Source organism: Symphalangus syndactylus, chromosome 3 (genome assembly GCF_028878055.3).
Source record: "Symphalangus syndactylus isolate Jambi chromosome 3, NHGRI_mSymSyn1-v2.1_pri, whole genome shotgun sequence".
NCBI lineage: Eukaryota > Metazoa > Chordata > Mammalia > Primates > Hylobatidae > Symphalangus > Symphalangus syndactylus.
In genome coordinates this window covers 131,391,740-131,413,263 of record NC_072425.2, presented here as the reverse complement: position 1 = coordinate 131,413,263, position 21,524 = coordinate 131,391,740, and the positions used below count along the sequence as shown (strand labels likewise).

The following is a 21,524-nucleotide window of genomic DNA, read 5'->3' as shown; positions in this document are numbered from 1 at the left end:
TCCTTTATTATTCAAATTTTCGGGGGGCATAGAAAATGATAAGCTTGCCAATTTATTTTATAAGGCTAGCAGAACCATACCCCTAAACCAAACTAAGATAACACAATTAAAAAACAAAATCAGGCCAGGTGCAGTGGCTCACGCCTGTAATCCCAGCACTTTGGGAGGCCAAGTTGGGCAGATCACCTGAGGTTGGGAGTTCAAGACCAGCCTGGCCAACATGGGGAAAACCTGTCTCTATTACAAATACAAAAATTAGCCAGGCATGGTGGTGGGTGCCTGTAATTCCAGCTGCTCGGGAGGCTGAGGTGAGAGAATCGCTGGAACCCGGGAGGCGGAGGTTGCAGTGAGCTGAGATTGTGCCACTCCACTCCAGCCTGGGTGACAGTGAGGCTCTGCCATAAATAAATTAAAATAAAAACAAAATCACACATTATTCATGAATACAGATCCAAAACTTTTTGAAGTTTGACAAAATGAACGAATAGAATTCTAGAATACATGTACTGTGACATGTAATTCTCAGGATGCAATGTTTTAGGTTTAGAGAGGCTATTCAAAGTTTTATGTGTTGAATCCTCCTTTTCCTTATTCAATTAACAGACGTTCTTCCTTTCATCAAAAAGTTTCAATGTTAAATATATGCCAGGCACTGGATCCTGGGAATGCAGTGATGAATAAGATAAGGTCTGTCTTCATGGAGCTGTCTATAGGGACAGACAAGTAAAAAGAAAATTATAATACAGTCTAAAGGCTACGATAAGAGAAAAAGATATTTGGGGAATACATAACTTGACACTGAATCTGGATTTCAGAGCTCTGGAAAGGCTTTCTAAAGGAAGTAGTGCATAGATTCAGCAGTGAAGGACAGTTACTATGAGAACTAAAGTGGTGAAGCCATCAGAGGAGACTGAAGTAGCAGATGCCAAGTAGGGGTCATATTAAGTTGAGAATTTTGTACTTAAGTCAGAGGCCACTGAAGCTTTATTCAGGCGAGTGACAGATTTACATCTTCAATTCTTAAGAGTGTGGAATGAATTTGAGGAAAGAAGACTGGAAGCAGGAAAACATTAGGGTGTTCTTGGAATAATCCTCTTGAGAAAATTGCCTACTCTAAGATGGTAGCAGTGGGTATGGGGAAAGTGGGCACACACAAGATAATTAGAAAGTGGTATAAAAAATTTTATTTTAGATGGGGAAAGGTAGAAAATACTAGGTTAAGTATAAAGGGGTTTCTTCACCTATAGTACTTGTCAGAAATTTTATGGTGCTGTTTTTGAGTAAAAGAAAGTCACACAATAACACACAATGGCTTCCAAACATTTGATTTTTTTTTTTTTTTTTTAGAACACCTTATGAGACACTAGCGTTCCGCAGGAAACACTATGGGAGAAACTTCTCCCACAAAAATAATCTCTTCTTCCTTTCTGTTCTTGCAGCTGTCAATATAGACGGAGCATCCCAAATCTGAAATCTGAAATGCTCCAAAATATGAAACTTTTTGAGTGCCAACACAGATGTGACACTCAAGGGAAATGCTCATTGGAGCACTCTGGATTTCCAGACTTGGGATGCTCAACCGGCAGGCATTAATGCAAATATTCCAGAACCCAAAACACTGCCCAAGCATTTTGAATAAGGGATGCTTAACCTGTACTTCCGAGTTGTCTCACCAACTATATTCCATTTTTTAAGGCTGCCTTGTCCTGTCCCTTTACACAATACATGTATTTAATTTGGTTACTTTCAGCTCACTGAAAGTGAAGTGAAAAAGAAGATTCACCAGAACTTCACAAGCTTCCCTCAAAAAGCCGTTGAAAAAGATTATTCTGAGTCAGGGTCATCTGTTAACCAATATGAAAGGATCTGACCCACAGATAACGTTGTAATAAAGCAGTATTAGGCTGGGCATGGTGGCTCACACCTGTTAAGTACAGCACATCGGGAGGCCAAGGTAGGTGGATCACTTGAGGTCAGGGGTTTGAGACCAGCCTGGCCAATGTGGTGAAACCCCATCTCTACTAAAAATACAAAAACTAGCCGGGTGTGGTGGTGGGTGCCTGTAATCCCAGCTACTCGGGAGGCTAAGGCAGGAGAATCACTTGAACCCGGGATATGGAGGTTGCAGTGAGCTGAGATCCTGCCATTGCACTCTAGCCTGGGTGTCGTAGCAAGACTCTGTCTCAAAAAAACAAACAAACAAACAAACAAAAACAAACATGCAGTATTAATCTTTGTTAACATCTACAAACCTACTAAGTTTTCATATGGATAAGATACCCAAAAATAATAATCTCATTGAAAACAAATTCTGTGAAAATGCTTAAGCAAACAAATTGTTTAATTCTCTAGTGAGTAGTTGAATAGCTCCATTTACTTAGATACAGAAAAACTGAATTCATTTATAAACAGGAAATCTAAGTGTACTTTAACTCCTAGAGACCACTGAGGGTAACTAAAGTACTCCAAACTATAATCGAGGGGTCACTGAAAATCTGATTGTGAAACATCATGCTCTGTATGTACAAAAGATATATTTCAGGATGCTCAAAATTAAAGAACTGACATTCTAAACAGTAGGCAATCAGTGAATAAAAGTAACTCTTGTGTACAATGTCTCTGAAGTCAGTGACATAAAAAAAATAACACACACCCTTCCTTTTATATTTTCAGTATATTAAAAAGGAACAGTACAAATGCTGTGGTATTAAAAAGGATTCTTATTTTTCAACAAATGAACTTTTATAAACAATTCTGTAATGAAATGAAAACAGTATCTTAATACAAGTTTTTGTTAAACAAGATTTTAAAATTAGAAAACGATTAAATTCTTTCAAAGGTTCAAACAAAAAAAACAACCTGTACAATCTCCATTACATGTGTCTTTGTACACATTCTGGGCACTTTGAAAATGTTAAAGTTTTTAACGTTCGACTGACAGAAGCAGCACTTAAAGGCTTCATGAATCTTTTTTCCAAAAAAAGTATGCTTTCAGTAAAACATTTTACCATTTTATCTAACTATGCACTGACATTTTTGTTCTTCCTGAAAAGGGGATATATGCTAACACTGTATTTTTAATGTAAAAATATACGTGTAGAGATATTTTAACTTCCTGAGTGACTTATACCTCAAATGTGATTTAATGAACAATTTCTAAATTTCAGAATGAAACAGTATGTGTAAGAGCTACACATGTATGTTCAACTAGGGTAAAGCTCAAGAGCATGTCACAGAATTTATACCTAAATTATATGTTAAGCAATGCCTTTATCCCCAAACTTTACCAATCAGCCTTCTCAAATAGAATGTTAGTAAAGTGAATCACTGAAAAGTTTCATTTTTGAATTAACTAAAATACCAGTAGCCATTTTAGACTGTCAACCTGGATGTTTTCTTGATTCACTAGCAAGAAATTTCTTGCAATACAAAAAGATAACAAATAATTAAAATATCTGCTTTATCATACAACTTCACACCCTCCTAAAGTGTCTCAAATGATTAGGAATTGTAGCACTTTCTTTTGCATAAAACCCTTTCCTCTTCATAAAACCCTGAGGTGAAAGGTTATTAATGTAATAAAACCACAATTCATTCTGTATTAAACTGTAGCTTTAAAAAAATGTATAAAGAAATGTGACGACTTGTAAAGCTGCTCTGCTCTGTACAGTTTTTCAACAAAATATTTCCATATCAACTTAGTCAAAGGGCCTAAAATGACCCTATGAACACAATGTCCTTTGAACACGTGTTAGTGTCGAGATGAGCGCCATTTCCCATCTCTACTACTGTCTCTTCTGTTATCATAGTCATGGCTCCAGCCATCATGATTCCTATCTTCATAGAAGAAATCATCTCTCTTTCCTCTGTAATGATGGTCAGACCCATGATCAGTGTAACGCTGTTCCCGGCTATAATGTCTATCTGCTAGGTAGGGATGAGAATTCATTCTGACTTTACGCTGTGATGATGGTGTACCTTGGCGCCACTGGGAGCTTGATGACTGGTTAAAACTATGACTGTGTGATTGAACTGATGGTGAAAATCCTGACTGATCCAGAGGTGAAGAACCAAATTTTCCACCATATGACATTTGTCTCAAAGCACTGTTCATCTGAGGAATAGGAAAAGTGGAAATGTTAATACTTCTAGATATCAAAGCTAATATGTATTTGGTCAGTTAACAGATAATGAAAGAAAATAAAGTCACTCTTGCCTAGATGGATCCACAACTAAAGCAGTACAATAGCTTCAATCATTCCAATGTATACCTACAAGATATATATATATACATAAATACTACTCTTTGTCCTGAAGAATGCAACTCAGAATAAGTCACACAAAATGACTATAATGCAAAATCACTGTGTAAAAAACAAAGAATCAGGAGGTCAGTATCATTAGGAAAGGTTTCATGAAGGTGGCATATGATCTGGGTATTAAAACAATGGATGGAATATTTTAATATTTTAAGGGGGAGATATGCCAAGAAAAGGAATTGCACAAACAAAAATAACAGGGAAACACAGAACAGGTTCATAGAATAGCAAGTAATTCTGGCTGAGACAGGTTACAGATCTCGGCTCACTGCAAGCTCCACCTCCCGGATTCAAGCGATTCTCCTGCCTTAGCCTCCCAAGTAGCTGGGACTACAGGCACGTGCCACCACGCATGGCTAATTTTTGTATTTTTAGTAGAGACGGGGTTTCACCGTCTTGGCCAGGCTGGTCTCGAACTCCTGACCTTGTGATCCACCCACCTCGGCCTCCCAAAGTGCTGGGATTACAGGCGTGAGCCACTGCGCCCCGCCTTCAGATCTTAATAAGCAGTAAACAATTAAAGGTAAGGCTACAGGGTTTACTGGAATCAGACAATAAGAACCCCTAATAATTGGGCTAGAGGAATCTGACTTCATCTTACAAACAATGGAAAGTCAATGTGCAAGGAAGATAAGCAAAACAGAATTGTAATATTAATTCTGAAATGGTGTGCAAGATGAACTAGTGACAGGAAAACGGGGGCATAATTGACTAGACCGGCGGTTCCCAAATTCTGCCTGTGGATAAATACTAGTATATGATCATTTTTATTTTAATAGTCTACAGTAAAATTAGAAAAATAGGCAATATGTAAATAAAAGTTAACATCCTTTATACTGGTCTCTCAAATTTATTTTGACTTCTATATTTCATTTTGCAGACCTATGAAATACAAAAGCCTGGGGACTACAAGTCAAGATCATGATTTAGGCACCAAATAGTTACCAACAACTTCCTACTTGAACAAGTGATGACAAAGATGAAACAGTAAAAGATAACTAAGATTTTAAGCCTAGTCTCATGATGATGTTACCACCACCAAAAAAAAAAAGGTTAAGTTTAAACTGGAACTGGTCTAGAAGACCCAAGTTTATGAGAAGTCACTCAGAATAGGGTACAAGAGCATCAGACAATGAGTAAATGATGGTGGAAAAGAAAAACAAACGTAAAAGCAGTTTTACTTCTATTTATCTTCAGTCTTTTAAGTATATATTTCAGCCCAGTGAAAACTAAAATGAGTGCTCAATCTACAAAGATCATGCTAGTCTAACAAAAATTTGAGAAAAACAGTTCATTTACGCCTTGAGGACTAAACGAATAAAACCTCCAACTTAACAAAGTTAATTAAAAACCAGTTATTTCTAAGGATGAATTTTTTTTGGCAATTCAAGTTGAAAAATAGTCAACGTACCACTGCTTGTCTCTGAAAATTTTCTGGAGAAGAGAAAGATCTCTGAATTATCTGTGCTGATGAAGTCATGTTATCCATAGTCCTTTCGTACCTGCTAAAAAGAAAACCAACATGTAATCATTCATTCAATAAATATTTACTAAATGACAACCATGAGCAGAACACATTTCTCAAAGGTCGGAATGAACAAGACAGGCAAGGTATCTGCTCTCATGCAGCTAGAATAAGAATACAGACAACAGGATATTTTCTCATGATTGTAAGTGATAAAATGTATGATTAAAGATCAATTGGAAGTGAAACAGATAGGAGGTTCCCCTATCTTTTAGCTGGTGAGGGACTGCCTTTCTAAAAAGGTGACATTTGTAGTTAGAAGTGAACACCAAGGTTACCTAGAGGCAAAAACTTCCCAGCTGAAGGACTAGCGCAGGGGTGAGCAAGTATAGCCAGTGGGCCAAACTGCCAAATTCAGTTTTCCCTAAACAAAGTCTTACTGGAACATAGCCACACCATTGTTTTTGTATCATCTATGGCTACTTTAGTGCTACAATGGCAAAGACAGAAACAGTACCTTCTGCAAAGTCTAAAATATTAACTATATGGCCCTTTCTAGAAATAATTTGTCAGTCCCTGAGCTAATGCAAAGACCTAGATTGAAAACTAAAATGAAAAGAATTTGATTGACTGGATATGTGGAATGAGGGAAGAAATAAAGGATCAAATCTAGACTTGGCTTGAGCAATTAGGTAGACATTTCCTGAGACAGAAAAGAGAAAGAGGTTTTGGGGGATAAGGAATTAAGAGTTCTGTAACATACATAGGATATTACTTTTGAGGATTTATACCTTATTCCTTATTTATTAAAGGGATAACTTGCTCTACAGAAAAGCTCACTTTAAAAATGTTTTAAATTATTTTAAAATGTCTTTAGAATCAAATAACCAATTGGCTGGTCTTCCAGTTTGGATCTTTTAATTTTGGGTTTTTTCAAATCAGGTTATAATATCTGTATGCTAAGGGGGGGAGTACAATTTAGTTTACAGTATAAGAATTATAAACTCTCTAGCCTTTGATTAAAACCAAAGTATTTACTTGTACTTTTTTTTTTTTTTTTTTTTTTTTCAAAGAAAGAGTGCCTTGTTATGTTGCCTAGGCTAGTCCCAAACTCAAGGCCTCAAGTGGTCCTCCCACCACAGCCTTCCAAGTAGCTGGGACTATACAAATGGGTCACTGTACCTGGTTTTTTCTCCCCAGGAAATTCTAGGAGGGAAAACTTTTTATTTTCCTCTACCTAGGATTCCTTTGAAGACTCCATTAAAGAGGCTGGAAGTGCTTTAAATTCCAACTTTACCAAGAAATGTTTAAACACTGTTAAACAATTTCAGCTGGCAAGAAAGAACACTGGGAGGGTACACTTTTTGCACTATTGCTGGCTCACTATTCCACCTTCCAGTATTTCTTCATATCCATCCACTTCTCTCCAGCTCATGGCACCACCTTAATCTAAACTATCAACCTCATCCATCAATAGCTTCCAACATCAACGCCTTGCTACCAAAAGCTTCCTCACTGCTCTATTTTCACTCTTGTCCCCTCCAATCCATTCTCCCATTGCAACCAAACAACTCTTAAAATATAAACTTGTTCCTATCAGTACCCTTCCTAAAACATTTCACTGCCTTCCTACTCCATTTTAGGGTAAAATCTCAAAATCCCGATTATAGTTTAAAAGACCCTCTCCAGCCTATCTACCAAAATCCCCTACTGCTCTCCATTTTCATTCATTATGATCTGGGTACACTGGCTTCTTTCAGTTCCACATTTATCTATATCATCTCCTTCTCTTAAAATTTTCTCAAAGCCCTTTGTACTCTTCCTTTAGAGAACTTATTACAGTAATTGAACAGGTATTCACAAAAATATATATAATATGTGTCTTCATTTAGACTTTAAGCTCCTCTAGATAATACATCATAGTGGCTGGGCTCAATCACACTACACTGCCTGGGTTTGAATCCCAGCCCACTGAACCTGAGCAAGTTAACCTCCGTTTTTCATTTCCCTTCGTATAAAAGGTAGAGATAAAAATAATCCCTACCCTCATCATAAAACTGCTGTGAGGAATAAATGAAACCATGTATGTAAAAGATGTGGTGAAGAACCTGACATATGGCAGGTATTTATTAAATCTTTCTTAAATGACTGCTAAATAGCTCTATGGATATACCGGGAAAAACTGTCCCTGGTAAAATATGAACCTCCCCAAAGCAAATAAAATGATTTAAGTAAATATGATACTTTCTAATACTCAGTACCTGAAGGGATTTTACAAATCATTTAATTCAACTTATTTTCCTTACACATGGGAAGATGGGACTAAAGAAAGGAGACTAGCTCAAGATTACACAGTTGATAGATGCAGACCTAGAATCCAATTCTAGGAATTCTTAGTCCAATAGTCTGTTGACTAACTGGTATTTTTCAACTGTAAGTAACAACCAATTAATGATTGCAAAATAAATTTAAAAATGTTTTAAATGAAATAGTAAGTAATCCAAGTAGTGAGAGTAAATAATGTTTTGAGAAATTTCGTTTCAAGTGTATACATGTACTGTACACATATGTGGGGATAGTTATGTCACTACAAATGAACAAATAGTTATATATGTATCTATTTTAAGGGGACTATATACAATGTGTTTGTCTATAGCCCCCTTAGAATAGATACATAACAACAACCCCAAAAGGCAAGTAATACCGCAGAATGAAGAGATGAGAGAATAATGAAAGAAACTATTTACTCATGTGCTTTGAGGCTATTCCCTATAAGAATTCCTGATAAATGATCTTAACAATAAGTGAGAAATATTACCTGCTAGGAGATGTGGAGGTAGGGCTTGAATTTCCAACATGATGTTGGGGATATGACAAACTGACATCTTGCGAGGCATGACTACTTCCTAAAATGAAACAATTTGAAAAATTATTCTTGATAGAAAATCTAATTTGAAATTTTGTCTTCCCCACTTGAAATCACTCCAAAAAGGTAAACACAATCTAAAAGAGAAAAATCTCAAACTGCTGGCCGGGCACGGTGGCTGACGCCTGTAATCCAGCACTTTGGGAGGCTGACGTGGGCAGCTATCTTGAGGCCAGGAGTTCGAGACCAGCCTGACCAACATGGTGAAACCCCACCTCTACTAAAAATACAAAGAATTATCCAGGCATGGTGGCATGCACCTGTAATCCCAGCTACTCAGGAGGCTAAGGCAGGACAATCGCTTGAACCCGGGAGGCAGAGGTTGCAGTGAGCTGAAATTGCGCCACTGTACTCCAGCCGAGGTGACACGGCAAGACTCCGTCTCAAAAAAAAAAAAAAGAAAAAAAAAATCTCAAACTGCTGTAGACTGCTTTACGGCTTCATCAGGGTGAAAACTGTAAGTGTATAATATCAGAGAAGCAAAACAAAGCATTCCATAAATATCCAATCTGACCATAATTTTCTGATCTCCACCCTAAATTGTAAGACTGGATACATGGAGTTTCATCCTCACATGATCAAGAATCAAAATATATAAAAGTAATTACAAAGCAGCCAGAAGTATTTTCAGAAAATAAACCTAGCCCTTTTCAGAGCACCCAAGCCCAGCTCTCTTAGTGATATAGTTTATGTTCTTTTCACTAACCCAAAATGAAACTTTAAGCTCAGTTTTAAAATTATAATTTCAAAATCCATGTGTCAATGTTACCCGTTTTCAGGGATATATAAAGTTTGCTATATAAAGTTTGCTACTCACAATGCTTAAGAAAGAAGTTTCATCTATAAATAAGAGGTTCTTTAAAACTGAATAATAAATTTAAAAACAGCAAGACACAATGCCCCCCTAACCTCATTGGACAGTTACCTGATCTAAATTGAATTTTGATAGGCCTTCCATAAAGTTTGATTCCATTAAGTAGATTCATTGCATAAGGAACAGATACTTCATGTTTGAAATTCACAAACGCAAACTGCTTTGGTTTACCATCCTTATCTTTTGGAATTTTCACCTTTATTACTGGCCCAGCCTACAAACAAAAAGGTGTTTAGAATTTAAATAAAGCAACTAAGGGAAAATACTCAAATTTTACAAATAAGATATGACAAAGTTTAAAAACAACAGAAACGTAATCAGAAACTTCTTTTTAAAATGATGCACGGATTTCCATTTTGGCTACAGTAAACATCCTAGTTATGACTGAACATTAGATTTATTTGGGGAAGGGGGCCCATAAGGAACTGGAAATACAAACACTTTTGCAATTCACAGCACTGTATGGCTTAACATAGTGACCAATCGCCATTATTTTGCCACTCCATGAAAATGAACATTTATCAAGAACAAGAGAATGATTTTCTTTAACTAAAAACTGACTTTTGTATTGATTAATCAAACAATACCAGTTATTAGGGGATAGGGATGGGGAGAATGGGATACTCAGAATTTTTCACACTTTTTAATACAGCAACACTAAAATGCTGTTTTTCTACGGAGTACTTAACGATTTTATTTTACATATTTTAATAATGCTGCAATTTGATAAGCAAACTTTAGGGGAAAACAGACACAAATAAATTAAAATATTAAGTTCCCAGTCAGATAAACCAAAGACAAATTACCCTAAGGGGAAGATGAGAACAGGAGGGATAAGAAAAAGCACTGCTCAACGAAGACCCTACACACACACTATGTTCCTAGGGACCCCTGGCTCTCTACCACGGGAAACCTGATCGAGGATCCCTCCACCACCTTTAGTCGTCAGTTTCGGCCTAAACGAACCAATATCTTCCAGGAAAGCGACATCCAGCGAGCGTTTCGCAACCCAGACCCGCCCTTCACCCCCAAACAGCCACCCGTCGGGTCCCCTGACGGCCACGAAAAGAAAACGGCGTGGCCGCTGGCCAGGCCCTAGGCGAGACGGAAAACGAAAGGCAAAGAGCCGAACCCAGCCGCTTACCTGGTGGAAAAGCTCGAAAAGGAGCTCCTCGGTCACTTTCGTTTCAAGGTTGCCCACAAAGAGAGTGCGATCCGCTTCCGCCGCCGCCGCCCCCATTTCAGCGTCGCCCCCTCCCTACCTGGCCAAAAGGTCGTGGCCGACGCACCCACTGCGCATTCACGGAAGCCCCACGTCCTCACGCTCCCTGGCGCCACCAACGTAAACGTGCGTTGCGCTTGCTCCCAGCGGGCGTCGACGTGCGCGGACGGTCTGCGCATGCTCGCCAGGATAGCGCTCGTTAAAGGCAAGGCGGCTTCTGGCTCTTCCGCAGGCTCGGTTATGGGTTCCGGTGTGGTTAGTCAGTGGGCCCGACACAGGCTGGACTGATCTGGGGAGCCGCGAAGGGCCTGCCTTGACCAAGGGACGTAACGCAAATACTGCGGGCAGTGTTTGAATATGGCCCTGAACAATGTGTCCCTGTCCGCCGGTGATCAGAGGAGCAGGGTGGCCTACCGCTCTTCCCACGGTGACCTCAGACCGCGGGCGTCAGCGTTGGCGATGGTCTCCGGAGACGGCTTCCTCGTTTCCAGGCCTGAAGCGATTCATCTAGGACCTCGGCAGGCGGTGCGACCAAGCGTTCGGGCCGAGAGCCGTCGAGTGAATGGTGGCGGCCGGAGCCCAACCCGCCTTATAAATGGGAGGGAACCAGATGGCCGGGGCAGGAGCCGCCAAGCCAGATTCTCACCTTACCCGATCCCTGCCGTTGAACCCGATCTCCTAAGAAGTGTGCTGCAACAGCGTTTGATTGCATTAGGAGGTGTTATCGCAGCTCGAATTTCAGTTTAAACGAACGCCTTTCCTCTGGCCCTCACTTAGCTTGTGAACAGGCCTTTTTAAAATCCTTTCTTGCTGTAGCAGCAATCTTGTTGTCTTATTTTCAGATGGATGTATTTTCATTTAATACGTAGGAGTTATACGAATATATCCTAGCACTAAGGGAAGTGTAACAGTTGATTGATTTAGGCGGTTTTACGCAGCCAGAATGATTAGATCAGGAAAGGTGTGGAAGGGATATTCTTAGGTCGTCACAAAGCTGAGCTGATGGGACCACCCTCCCCAGAGGTCAACAATCCATTCGTTAACTCAGACACTTAACCTTTACCTTTACTTCTGTTGGCGAAAAAGAAGTGCTCCTTTTTATTACACTGATTTATCTTTCCATCTTTTCCTTGGCATTTACCATCTTCCATCTCCCCCTTCACTTTTTTCAGATATGTCAACAAACAGACTCCAATCTCAGTCGCACTACAAATAAGAACAAAACCTAAACCTTTATTTCAAATTATTAAATTAATTTACATTCCTTTCTTTGGCAAAGTTTCCAAATTTTTACATTATATTTGTAATTTTACTATTTGCATTCAGTCCCAGCGCCTTAATCGGAATCTGCTGTCCTAAAATACACTGGTGAAAACATTAGTTGTACAATCTCCTATCAGAAAACTGTTCATCTACTCACTGTAGTGCCCTCCTTGAAATGTGTGTTTATTCATTCAACTAACAATATTTGGGGATCCCTGTAGTAAACACTGTGTATGAATTTTACACAGTCTGGCCATCAAGAAAGATCACGGAGTATATTCTAGATAGGGAGGCTACTAAGTGAATAGGAATCACCATACTGGGCAATTTATTAAGTACAGCCTAATAAACACTGGTTGCAGTGACCTTTTTTTTTTTTTTTCATCATAACACTGCACTATCCTGGTTCTGTTACCTGGCTGATCACTCCTTATTTGCTGACGTTTTTGTTCTCTTAACCATACATTTCCCAATGTTTAAAGGGTGGTATTGTGAGAAAGTTAATGGGTTTTGTAAGTGCCAGCTCTTTATATAAGCAGGTAGACTAGCTTTTTCCCAGCAGACGCTTGTCGTTTAGACTTCCTTAAAATAATTATCTTCAAATCAAAATCTCCATACACCACATAGTATTGAATTGTTAGAACTACATGTTAAGAAGAATGTTGAGTAAACAAGATAGCTTCCATAGGAGGGTGATTAATATAGTGAGAATTCTAGAAGCCAAATCATAGGAAGAATGAAAGAATAGTAATAGCTACCTTTTATTGAGTGCTATGTGCAAGTCAGTGTGCTAGGACTTTTATTGTTTATAGAGATATTTATTGAGAACTTACTCTGTACCTGCTACTGCCTGCGGTAAGCACTTAGAATAAAGTGGTAAACATGATAAAGTATCTGTTCCTAAGGAACTTTATATGTTATTTGATTCTCACAGCAGCCCATAAGAGGGATACTTTCATTTTGTTACTGAAAAACAGCCTGAAGGAGATAAAATAAACTTTCCAAGGTCATACAGCTAGTAAATGATAGAGCCCTGCAGCCTTTCAAATGAGGATCCTCATCTGAATGCAAAAAAAATGACTTGAGTAACTATTTTCTCAATTTTCCCAAGGATAATATATAATTAATATTTTTTTCAGATAACTAAAAAGAAGTTAGTTTGTAATATACAATGGATGCCTTAATGTGGGCATTACAAAAGCCCGTGGTTGAAAAAGGAATTCCAAACTATAAACAGAGTGTTAGACTGGGGAAGAAGAATAAAATTAAAGCTGAAGATAAAGAAGACTTTCTTAAAACTTAGAGATGCCTAGTAGTGGAAAATACCACCTCGAAAGGTAATGAATTAGCTGCCAGAAAGTTCAGAGAGAGGCTGAATCTTGAGAAGGATTTTGTCAAAGGAATTCTCGTAGTGCGAAATATGACTAGATGACTTCTTCATCTTTTCCCATTTAGTATATAATCCTATGCTTTAAAAAACAAACTCGGTTAAAGTTGAAATGGGGAATTGGGGGATGAGAAGAGAAAAATTAGGTATGACATATCAGGTGACCATATCAGCAAATGAAGGCACTTGGGAGTGGAAGAGGGTGCCATCAATTATGCTGAGGTGACAGGCAGACCAGTTGGCTCACATAATTATCACCTACAAAATGATTCAGCACTAAATATGCCTTGGAAGCATATTTTTTAGCTTATGAGGGAAAAGAGGATGAGATTTGTCAAATGAAGGAACAAAAGTACACAAAAGTGCTCAAGAACAAGGGAGAACCAAGTGGGAGTGACTTCATTTCTGTTTGTTCTGGAATGGAGTAATCAAGAATAGGGCTTTGGTTGAATAATAGTGTATGTGCAATAAAAAAGAAAATGGTGTGGTTCGTGTTTTGCTTGGCAAGAGGAGAACCTTGTTCACATAAATGCTCCATTATTTTAAATCTGAGTCAATGGATACCTAAATTCCTTTTTTTTTTTTTTTTTTTTGAGACGGAGTCTCGCTTTGTCGCCCAGGCTGGAGTGCAGTGGCGCGATCTCGGCTCACTGCAAGTTCCGCCTCCCGGGTTCACGCCATTCTCCTGCCTCAGCCTCTCCGAGTAGCTGGGACTACAGGCGCCTGCCACCACGCCCGGCTAATTTTGTGTATTTTTAGTAGAGACGGGGTTTCACCGTGGTCTCGATCTCCTGACCTCGTGATCTGCCCGCCTCGGCCTCCCAAAGTGCTGGGATTACAAGCGTGAGCCACCGTGCCCGGCCTAAATTCTTGTTCTTAACATCTGCAGTAGCATTCAAACAAAGACTGTATTGTAGAAGCACAAACCAACATAAACCCCTTTTTAATTAAGTTATCTAAAGCAGGGACAACTAAGTTTCCCAAGAGCAGACCATATTGTTAAACGTCCATATATTAGTGCACAAAATGAATTTTTATATAATATCAATGATTAAACATAGCATGTTGTCATTCTAAAATAGATGAGTTCTAAGAATAGTCCCAAACAATTATACTTCTGTAAGTTTTTAAAAAGCCATTGTAACTTTCAGTTTGTTTTTACTGCCCCTACTCACATCATACTAAGCAACTGGCTAGCATATGTTGAAATGGGGTCTTAATAAGATATTTACTTCCTCTATTCATCAGCACTAAAACTCCAAAAAAGCAGTTTTAAGAACTCTGAAAAAGAAGAGTTGTGTTATTTTTGTTTTGTTTTGTTTTGTTTTGTTTTAATATCCATTTGGGAGACTGAAAAAAGAGACCAATGAGATTGCTTCCCTCAGTAGCCAATCTGGTGATAAAGGTAACTTTAAGAGGGCTGACTTAGAAGGTAGAAAAGAAAAAGAAAGGAGGGCGAAAAGTCCAATAGGAGGAAAGAGTAAGGTTCAAGTTTCTTTCCAGCAGAATTAATTGTATGTCTTTCATTCCCTTGGTAAGTTTATCCAGATCCCACTAAGGTGCAGCTTTTGTTTTAATTTCTATGAAGAGTGTACCAATTTTTCTAGCTAACAAAATGTATGTTTGAATACCTATGATTCCGTACCACCTGTGTCCTTTCCTCATTGCCTATTTCCATTCAGTTGCAAAGTCCTGCCCAATTAAAACTCAAAATGTATTTATGTTACGTTTTTGTAGTCACTCTCATCACCTGGACTATATTTACCTGGACATATAGCCTGTTTCCTTTGCCTCTCTCTATTTCATCCTAAATGTGTGTAGCCTCCAAATTAATATTCCTAAAGCACATCTCTTATCACGTAACTAATACTTTAGTGTTTCCCAAAGTACATTCTACAGAACTTTCACTAGAAATACAAGATACACCTTTGAAAAAAAGACATGAGGCCAATAAATTTGACAAGCACATGCTTTATCGCCTTCTTAGGGAGTCATAATGTGTAAGGGCATGTTAAAGGTTCAGCAAAAGAAACCTGTTTGATGATTTTCGACTAGTGTTTCACAAATTTGTTTGTCCATAAATTTAAAATCTTTGCATACTACTGCCTTCCTGGGGAGCCTCTCTTCTACAGAAACATAATTAGAAATGCCTTACTTAAAAAGCTCCACTGGGCCAGGCGCAGTGGCTCAAGCCTGTAATCCCAGCACTTTGGGAGGCCGAGGCGGGCGGATCACCTGAGGTTGGGAGTTCGAGACCAGCCTGACCAACATGGAGAAACACCGTCTCTACTAAAAATACAAAATTAGCCGGGCGTGGTGGCACATGCCTATAATACCAGCTACTAGGGAGGCTGAGGCAGGAGAATCGCTTGAACCTGGGAGGCGGAGGTTGCGGTGAGCCGAGATTGTGCCATTGCACTCCAGCCTGGGCAGTCTCAAAAAAAAAAAAAAAACAACTCCACTGGTTCCCTACTGGATCCAATTTTTCAGATATTAGAAATAGACTTTTATATAGTGTGTCAGACTTTGGTAAGCTTCCAGAATTTTAGGAGTGGGGCATGGTTGGTCGGGCCTGTAGTCCCAGGCTGTAGGCTAAGGTGGGAGAATCCCTTGAGCCTAGGAGTTGGAGGAATGTAGTGAGCTATGATCACACCACTGCACTCCAGCCTGGCCAACAGAGGGACTGTCTCTAAACAAACAACGTTATTCATAAGGCAGATGGGCTGGTTTTCTCACTCCTGGTTTGATAAGGTTCAACCGTATCTTGACTGCACATGATGACCCATACCTATCAATGTCTTTGGCAAGTGGGTGGGAGGAGGGAGGCAAGCATGCAGCTGCAGATACCCTAGGCACTGAGGATCAAAATTGGTATTATTACTCATGACAGACATTAGGAACATCCACTGATGAATACAGGTGAGTTCAAGTGTTTCTTAACAATGCTAATGATGTATTTTCTTTTTAAAGTAACAGTTTACTTGGCTCCTTATTGCACTAGAATATCTGAAGGCTGCCCTACTTCAAAATGCACTTCTAAATCAGAGGAAGAAAATATTGCCTTCAACTTCCCAAAGACCTGAGAGTCACTGAAGCAGTGCAACCCTCATACATTGCACACTCCAAAAACATTTAAGACTTTCCATAATGTGACCAAGCTGCATTGCCAGCCTTTCCTCCTTAATTGCCCCAGGTGGTTGCTGTTCTTCTCTGCATCTGTGGCTATGCCTATTCTAGTCACCTTAACTAAACTGCTTGTCCTCATTTTCTGTCGGTTAGACTTTTATCCATCTAGATTAGTAAATGGCTCCTTACATTCAAAGAACACACTTATTTTACATTCAAAGAACACACTTATTTTACATTCAAAGAACACACTTATTTTAACTATATTGACTGACAGAGCTGGAAAGGCAGAGGGCACCTCCTCTCTCACTCTGTGTTCAAGTATTTGGGTGAGACTTCACAGCTAATTCCAGGGATAGAGGTGTAATCTATGTCTTATCTCTCCTCTGTAGAGGCTCCCTGAGGGTAGGCAACATGTCTAAATTTATCCTGTGCCCAAAGAGTAGATATTTAATGAATGCCTGTTGAATAACGAATAACCTTCACAGATAGGCTGGCTCTCCTTGGAATCAAAATCCAAAAATAGAACATGTCAGGAAGGCAAGGGCATAAATTGTAGTCTCTTTGGTCTACAATTATTTAGTTGCCTGGGCAAATAAGAGTAACACGGTAAGATAAATTTTTCTTAAAGGATTACTTCAGTTTGAAATCAACCTGCCTCTAGGAATACAACCTAAAGTTACATCCTAATCCAAGATATGGACAAATATTTATGAACATAAACATTTAATACGTTTAACATTTTTCTGTTTATAATTTTAAAAACCCCTGGAAACCTATGCCCAAAATAGATGATGGATTAAAAAAGGTCAATACCTGGCTGGGCGTGGTGGCTCACACCTGTAATCCCAGCACTTTGGGAGGCTGAGGAGGGTGGATCACAAGGTCAGGAGATGGAGACCATCCTGGCTAACACGGTGAAACCCCGTCTCGCCGGGCGCAGTGGCTCATGCCTGTAATCTCAGCACTTTGGGAGGCCAAGGTGGGCGGATCATCTGAGGTCAGGAGTTTGAGACCAACCTGGCCAACATGGTGAAACCCCATCTCTACTAAAAATAGAAAAATTAGCCAGGCGTGGTGGCAGGCGCCTGTAATCCCAGTTACTTGGGAGTCTGAGGCGGGAGAATCACTTGAACCTGGGAGGCAGAGGTTGCAGTGAGCCAAGATGGTGCCACTGCACTCCAGCCTGGGCAACAGAGTGAGAGTCTGTGTCAAAAAAAAAGAAAGAAAAAGAAACCCCGTCTCTACTAAAAATACAAAATATTAGCCGGGGTGGTGGTGGGCGCCTGTAGTCCCAGCTGCTCCAGAGGCTGAGGCAGGAGAATGGCGTGAACCCGGGAGGCGGAGCTTGCAGTGAGCTGATATCGCACCACTGCACTCTAGCCTGGGCGACAGAGCGAGACTCTGTCTCAAAAAAAAAAAAAAAAAAAAAAAAAAAAAAAAAAAAAAAAAAAGTTATATTCTAGTTTGCTGCTAACCACTTTCACAAGGATTCTTTTATTTAATCCTCACAATCATGCTATGACAGGGATTGGCAAACATTTTCTGAAGACCTAGGTAGTAAATATTTTAGACTTTGTGGTCCAACAGGTAAAATCGAAGCTCTTATGTAAATACTTATATAACAAGAGAGAAAACAAACTTTCACAAAATTTGTTCAAATGAAATTCAAAGTATAATACTAATTGAATACAATTTTTTGTAGTGCTAATCCTTTCAAGGAAAAGATGGAATTCCTTTTTCGCAGGGATACCATTTAACTTAACTGAAATACAAAATTAAGTGTTCTTTATCATCAAAATCAATAGCAAATGCTCATCTATAAATGCTGATTTTTAATGAGATTTTACGTATTTCGTCTTTAAAATGTCTTTTAAAGGCAGATAGGTACTGACAAATACTGATATGAATCCACAGGCATATGATTTTAATTGAACATATTCATCGTTGGGAAGGCATTTATAAAATTCTATTACATTTTTCTCTTGATATTTGCCTTTTAGCCTGTCATTACATTGCAAATTAGTTGCTTCCAATTGAAGTAGAGGCTCCTCAATTGCACAGTTAAATGGATTTTGAATTGTGAACATATTCTTTGCACTTATGTCCAGGTCTAAAAGACACTGTTAGAACTCTACCTTGAGCTTGTAAAATTTATCTACTGCAAATATGTGTGGTATGTAGATCTTGCTTCTTGTTTTAACTTTTAACAGATAGGAAGGCATAAAGCAGCTTGAAATGCTGGTGTTCAAACAATATTAAGTTGTTGTTGAAATGACTTTACCACCTTATAAGTGTGGCATGTAAGAGCTGTTTAGCCTTATAATTTTAGGTTTGAGAAACGTAAGTCTGCAGCAAAAGCTAATGGCTGAACCCGTTCACAGTTCAGTAACAGTGGTTAAAGGTAGTTCTTCCAACCATTTGTAAATGTACTAACCATTCTTAGCTGGAAGACTGTACAAAACTAGCAGAGGGCTAGATTTAGCCTTCAGGCCTTAGTTTGCAGAGAATTTTAGTAACTGCCTAAAGGCACAAAACTATGTAGTGGTGGAGGGAGTATTCACTTGTTGACTATGCAATACCACTTATCATGCTAGAGCGGCCAGTGGGCAGATCTGGCATGGGGTTTTCTGTGGCTAACAGGATTATTATTATTATTTTTTTTCTGAAAAAGATGCATTGTATAATTTTTGTTGTTGTTGTTGTTGTTGAGACAGGATCTTACTCTATTGCTCAGGCTCTGGGGTGCAGTGCAGTGATCATGGCTCACTGCAACCTTGGCTTTTTGGGCTCAGGCGATTCTGCCACCTCAGCCTCCCCAGTAGCTGGAATTACAGGCGCACACCACCATACCCAGCTAATGTTTTTTCTTCCTTTTTTTTTTTTTTGTCTCATTCTATCACCTAGGCTGGAGTGTAGTGGCATGATCTCAGCTCACTGCAACCTCCATCTCCCGGGTTCAAGTGATTCTCCTGCCTCACCCTCCTCAGTAGCTGGGATTACAGATGCCCATCATCAAGCCTGGCTAATTTTTGTATTTTCAGTAGAGACAGGATTTCACCACGTTGGCCAGACTGGTCTGGAACTCCTAACCTCCAGTGATCCACTTGCCTCGGCCTCCCAAAATGTTGCGATTATAGGCATAAGCCACAGCACCAAGCCCTTAGCTAATTTTTTTGTAGAGATGGGGTTTCACCATGTTTCCCAGGCTAGTCTTGAATTCCTGGGCTCAAGTGATCTGCCAGTCTCGGCCTCCCAAAGTGTTGGGGTTACAGGAATGAGCCACCGTGCCTGGCCACAATATTTAATATGTACAAAACAGTGTGAGTAGAATGCAACCAAACCTGTATACTTACCATTCAAGTAAAATATTGCTCCATATGTTAAATCCGCTTGGTTTAACTCAGCTCGATAATCTGCCCACATCACTTTTTCCTGCCAAACATAATCGTTGTCCTGAATTTGGTATTTTGCATTCCCATGCTTTATTTTTTTAAAAAAACAACTTTAACTATGTGTCTATCCCTGATGTATCCCAAAGTGTAACATCTAATTGTTTTACATGTTTTAAAACAACATATTATATTGCACATATTCTTTTGTGACTTGCTTATTGTCCCACTGAATTTTGTCAGCACATGTTTAGAAATAAACTAAATTTGAGTCCCTTTTGCTGGGACATGCATTTTTGGTTACCACCACTCCCCGCCATCTTATACTCATCCATTTTCTGTATTTTAGTTACTACCTGGACCCTGAAGCTATTTGAGTCTGCAACCCCTGATTTAAGATGGTGTTCAACATGCAGCCATTCAAATATTTTTGAAATTTTAGTAATATGAACTCATTTGTGATATTACATTTATATTATTTAAGATAAAAATTGGATATGAAATTGTATGTATTATATGATTTTACCTATATGAATGAAATATGCATTAAAAAACTAGAATTGCCAAAATGTTATTTCTAAGTGATGGCATTTTTTGTGATTTGTGCTTTGCTCATCATATTTTTCCGAATGCATAATTGCAAATTTTAATCAGAAAACATATTTATTTTATTTTTACTTTTTGTAGAGATAGGGTCTTTCTATGTTGCCCAGGCTACTCTTGAACTCCTGACTACAAGTGATCCTCTGACCTCAGCCTCGCAAAGCGCTGGTATTACAGGTATGAACTACCATGCCCAGTCAGAATTTTATTTTATTTTATTTTATTATTTTTTTGAGATGGAGTCTCACTCTTGTAGCTCAGGCTGGAGTGCAATGGCATGATCTCGGCTCACTGCAACCTCTGCCTCCCAGGTTCAAGTGATTCTCCTGCCTCAGCCTCCCTAGTAGCTAGGATTACAGGTGCCCGCCACCACACCTGGCTAAGTTTTTGTATTTTTAGTAGAGACGGGGTTCCACCATGTTGGACCAGGCTGGTCTCCTGACCTCAGGTAGCCCACCCACCTCGGCGTCCCAAAGTGCTGGGATTACAGGCGTGAGCCACAGTGCCCCACCCAGAAAATACTCTTAAAACTTTAAATTATCTATAAAATATTTAAATAAAGCTATTACGATTTCTCTTTATTTCTTTTTTTAATTAAAAAAAATTTTTTGTAGAGATGGGGTCTTCCTATGTTAACCAGCTGGTCTCCAACTCCTGGCCTCAAGCAATTCTCCTGCCTTGGCCTCCCAAAGTGCTGGGATTACAGGCATGAGCCACAGTGCCCAGCCTCTCTTTATTTCTTTTCTCTTTTTTTTTTTTTTTTTTGAGACAGAGTCTCGCTCTGTTGCCCAGGCTGGAGTGCAAGTGGCACGATCTTGGTTCATTGCAACCTCCACCTCCTGGGTTCAAGTAATTCTCCTGCCTCAGCTTCCCAAGTAGCTGAGATTACAGGCATGAGCCACCACACCCAGCTTATTTTTGTATTTTTAGTAGAGACAGGGTTTCAC

General features: G+C 39.2%; 2 protein-coding genes across 3 annotated transcripts; one reads left to right on the top strand and one right to left on the bottom strand.

The window, feature by feature from the left end:
• Window positions 1-2,309: 2,309 nt before the first annotated feature.
• RBM7 (RNA binding motif protein 7) lies at window positions 2,310-11,373 on the bottom strand. 2 transcript variants are annotated; one of them, XM_055273210.2, is made up of 5 exons: window positions 10,729-11,373; window positions 9,636-9,798; window positions 8,603-8,690; window positions 5,731-5,821; window positions 2,310-4,114 (listed from the first exon to the last, which is right to left on the bottom strand). In XM_055273210.2, the coding sequence occupies exons 1-5, from the start codon at window positions 10,822-10,824 to the stop codon at window positions 3,752-3,754; spliced, it is 801 nt and encodes a 266-aa protein (XP_055129185.1). In that variant the 5' UTR covers window positions 10,825-11,373; the 3' UTR covers window positions 2,310-3,751. The 2 variants fall into 2 exon arrangements, with proteins under 2 accessions (XP_055129185.1, XP_055129184.1); XM_055273209.2 differs by having other exon boundaries at window positions 5,731-5,824; window positions 10,729-11,370.
• C3H11orf71 (chromosome 3 C11orf71 homolog) lies at window positions 10,984-20,543 on the top strand. Its single transcript, XM_055273213.2, has 2 exons — window positions 10,984-11,524; window positions 20,324-20,543. Exons 1-2 carry the CDS (start codon window positions 11,164-11,166, stop codon window positions 20,422-20,424), a joined length of 462 nt encoding a protein of 153 aa, XP_055129188.1. The 5' UTR covers window positions 10,984-11,163; the 3' UTR covers window positions 20,425-20,543.
• The last annotated feature ends 981 nt before the right edge of the window (window positions 20,544-21,524 follow it).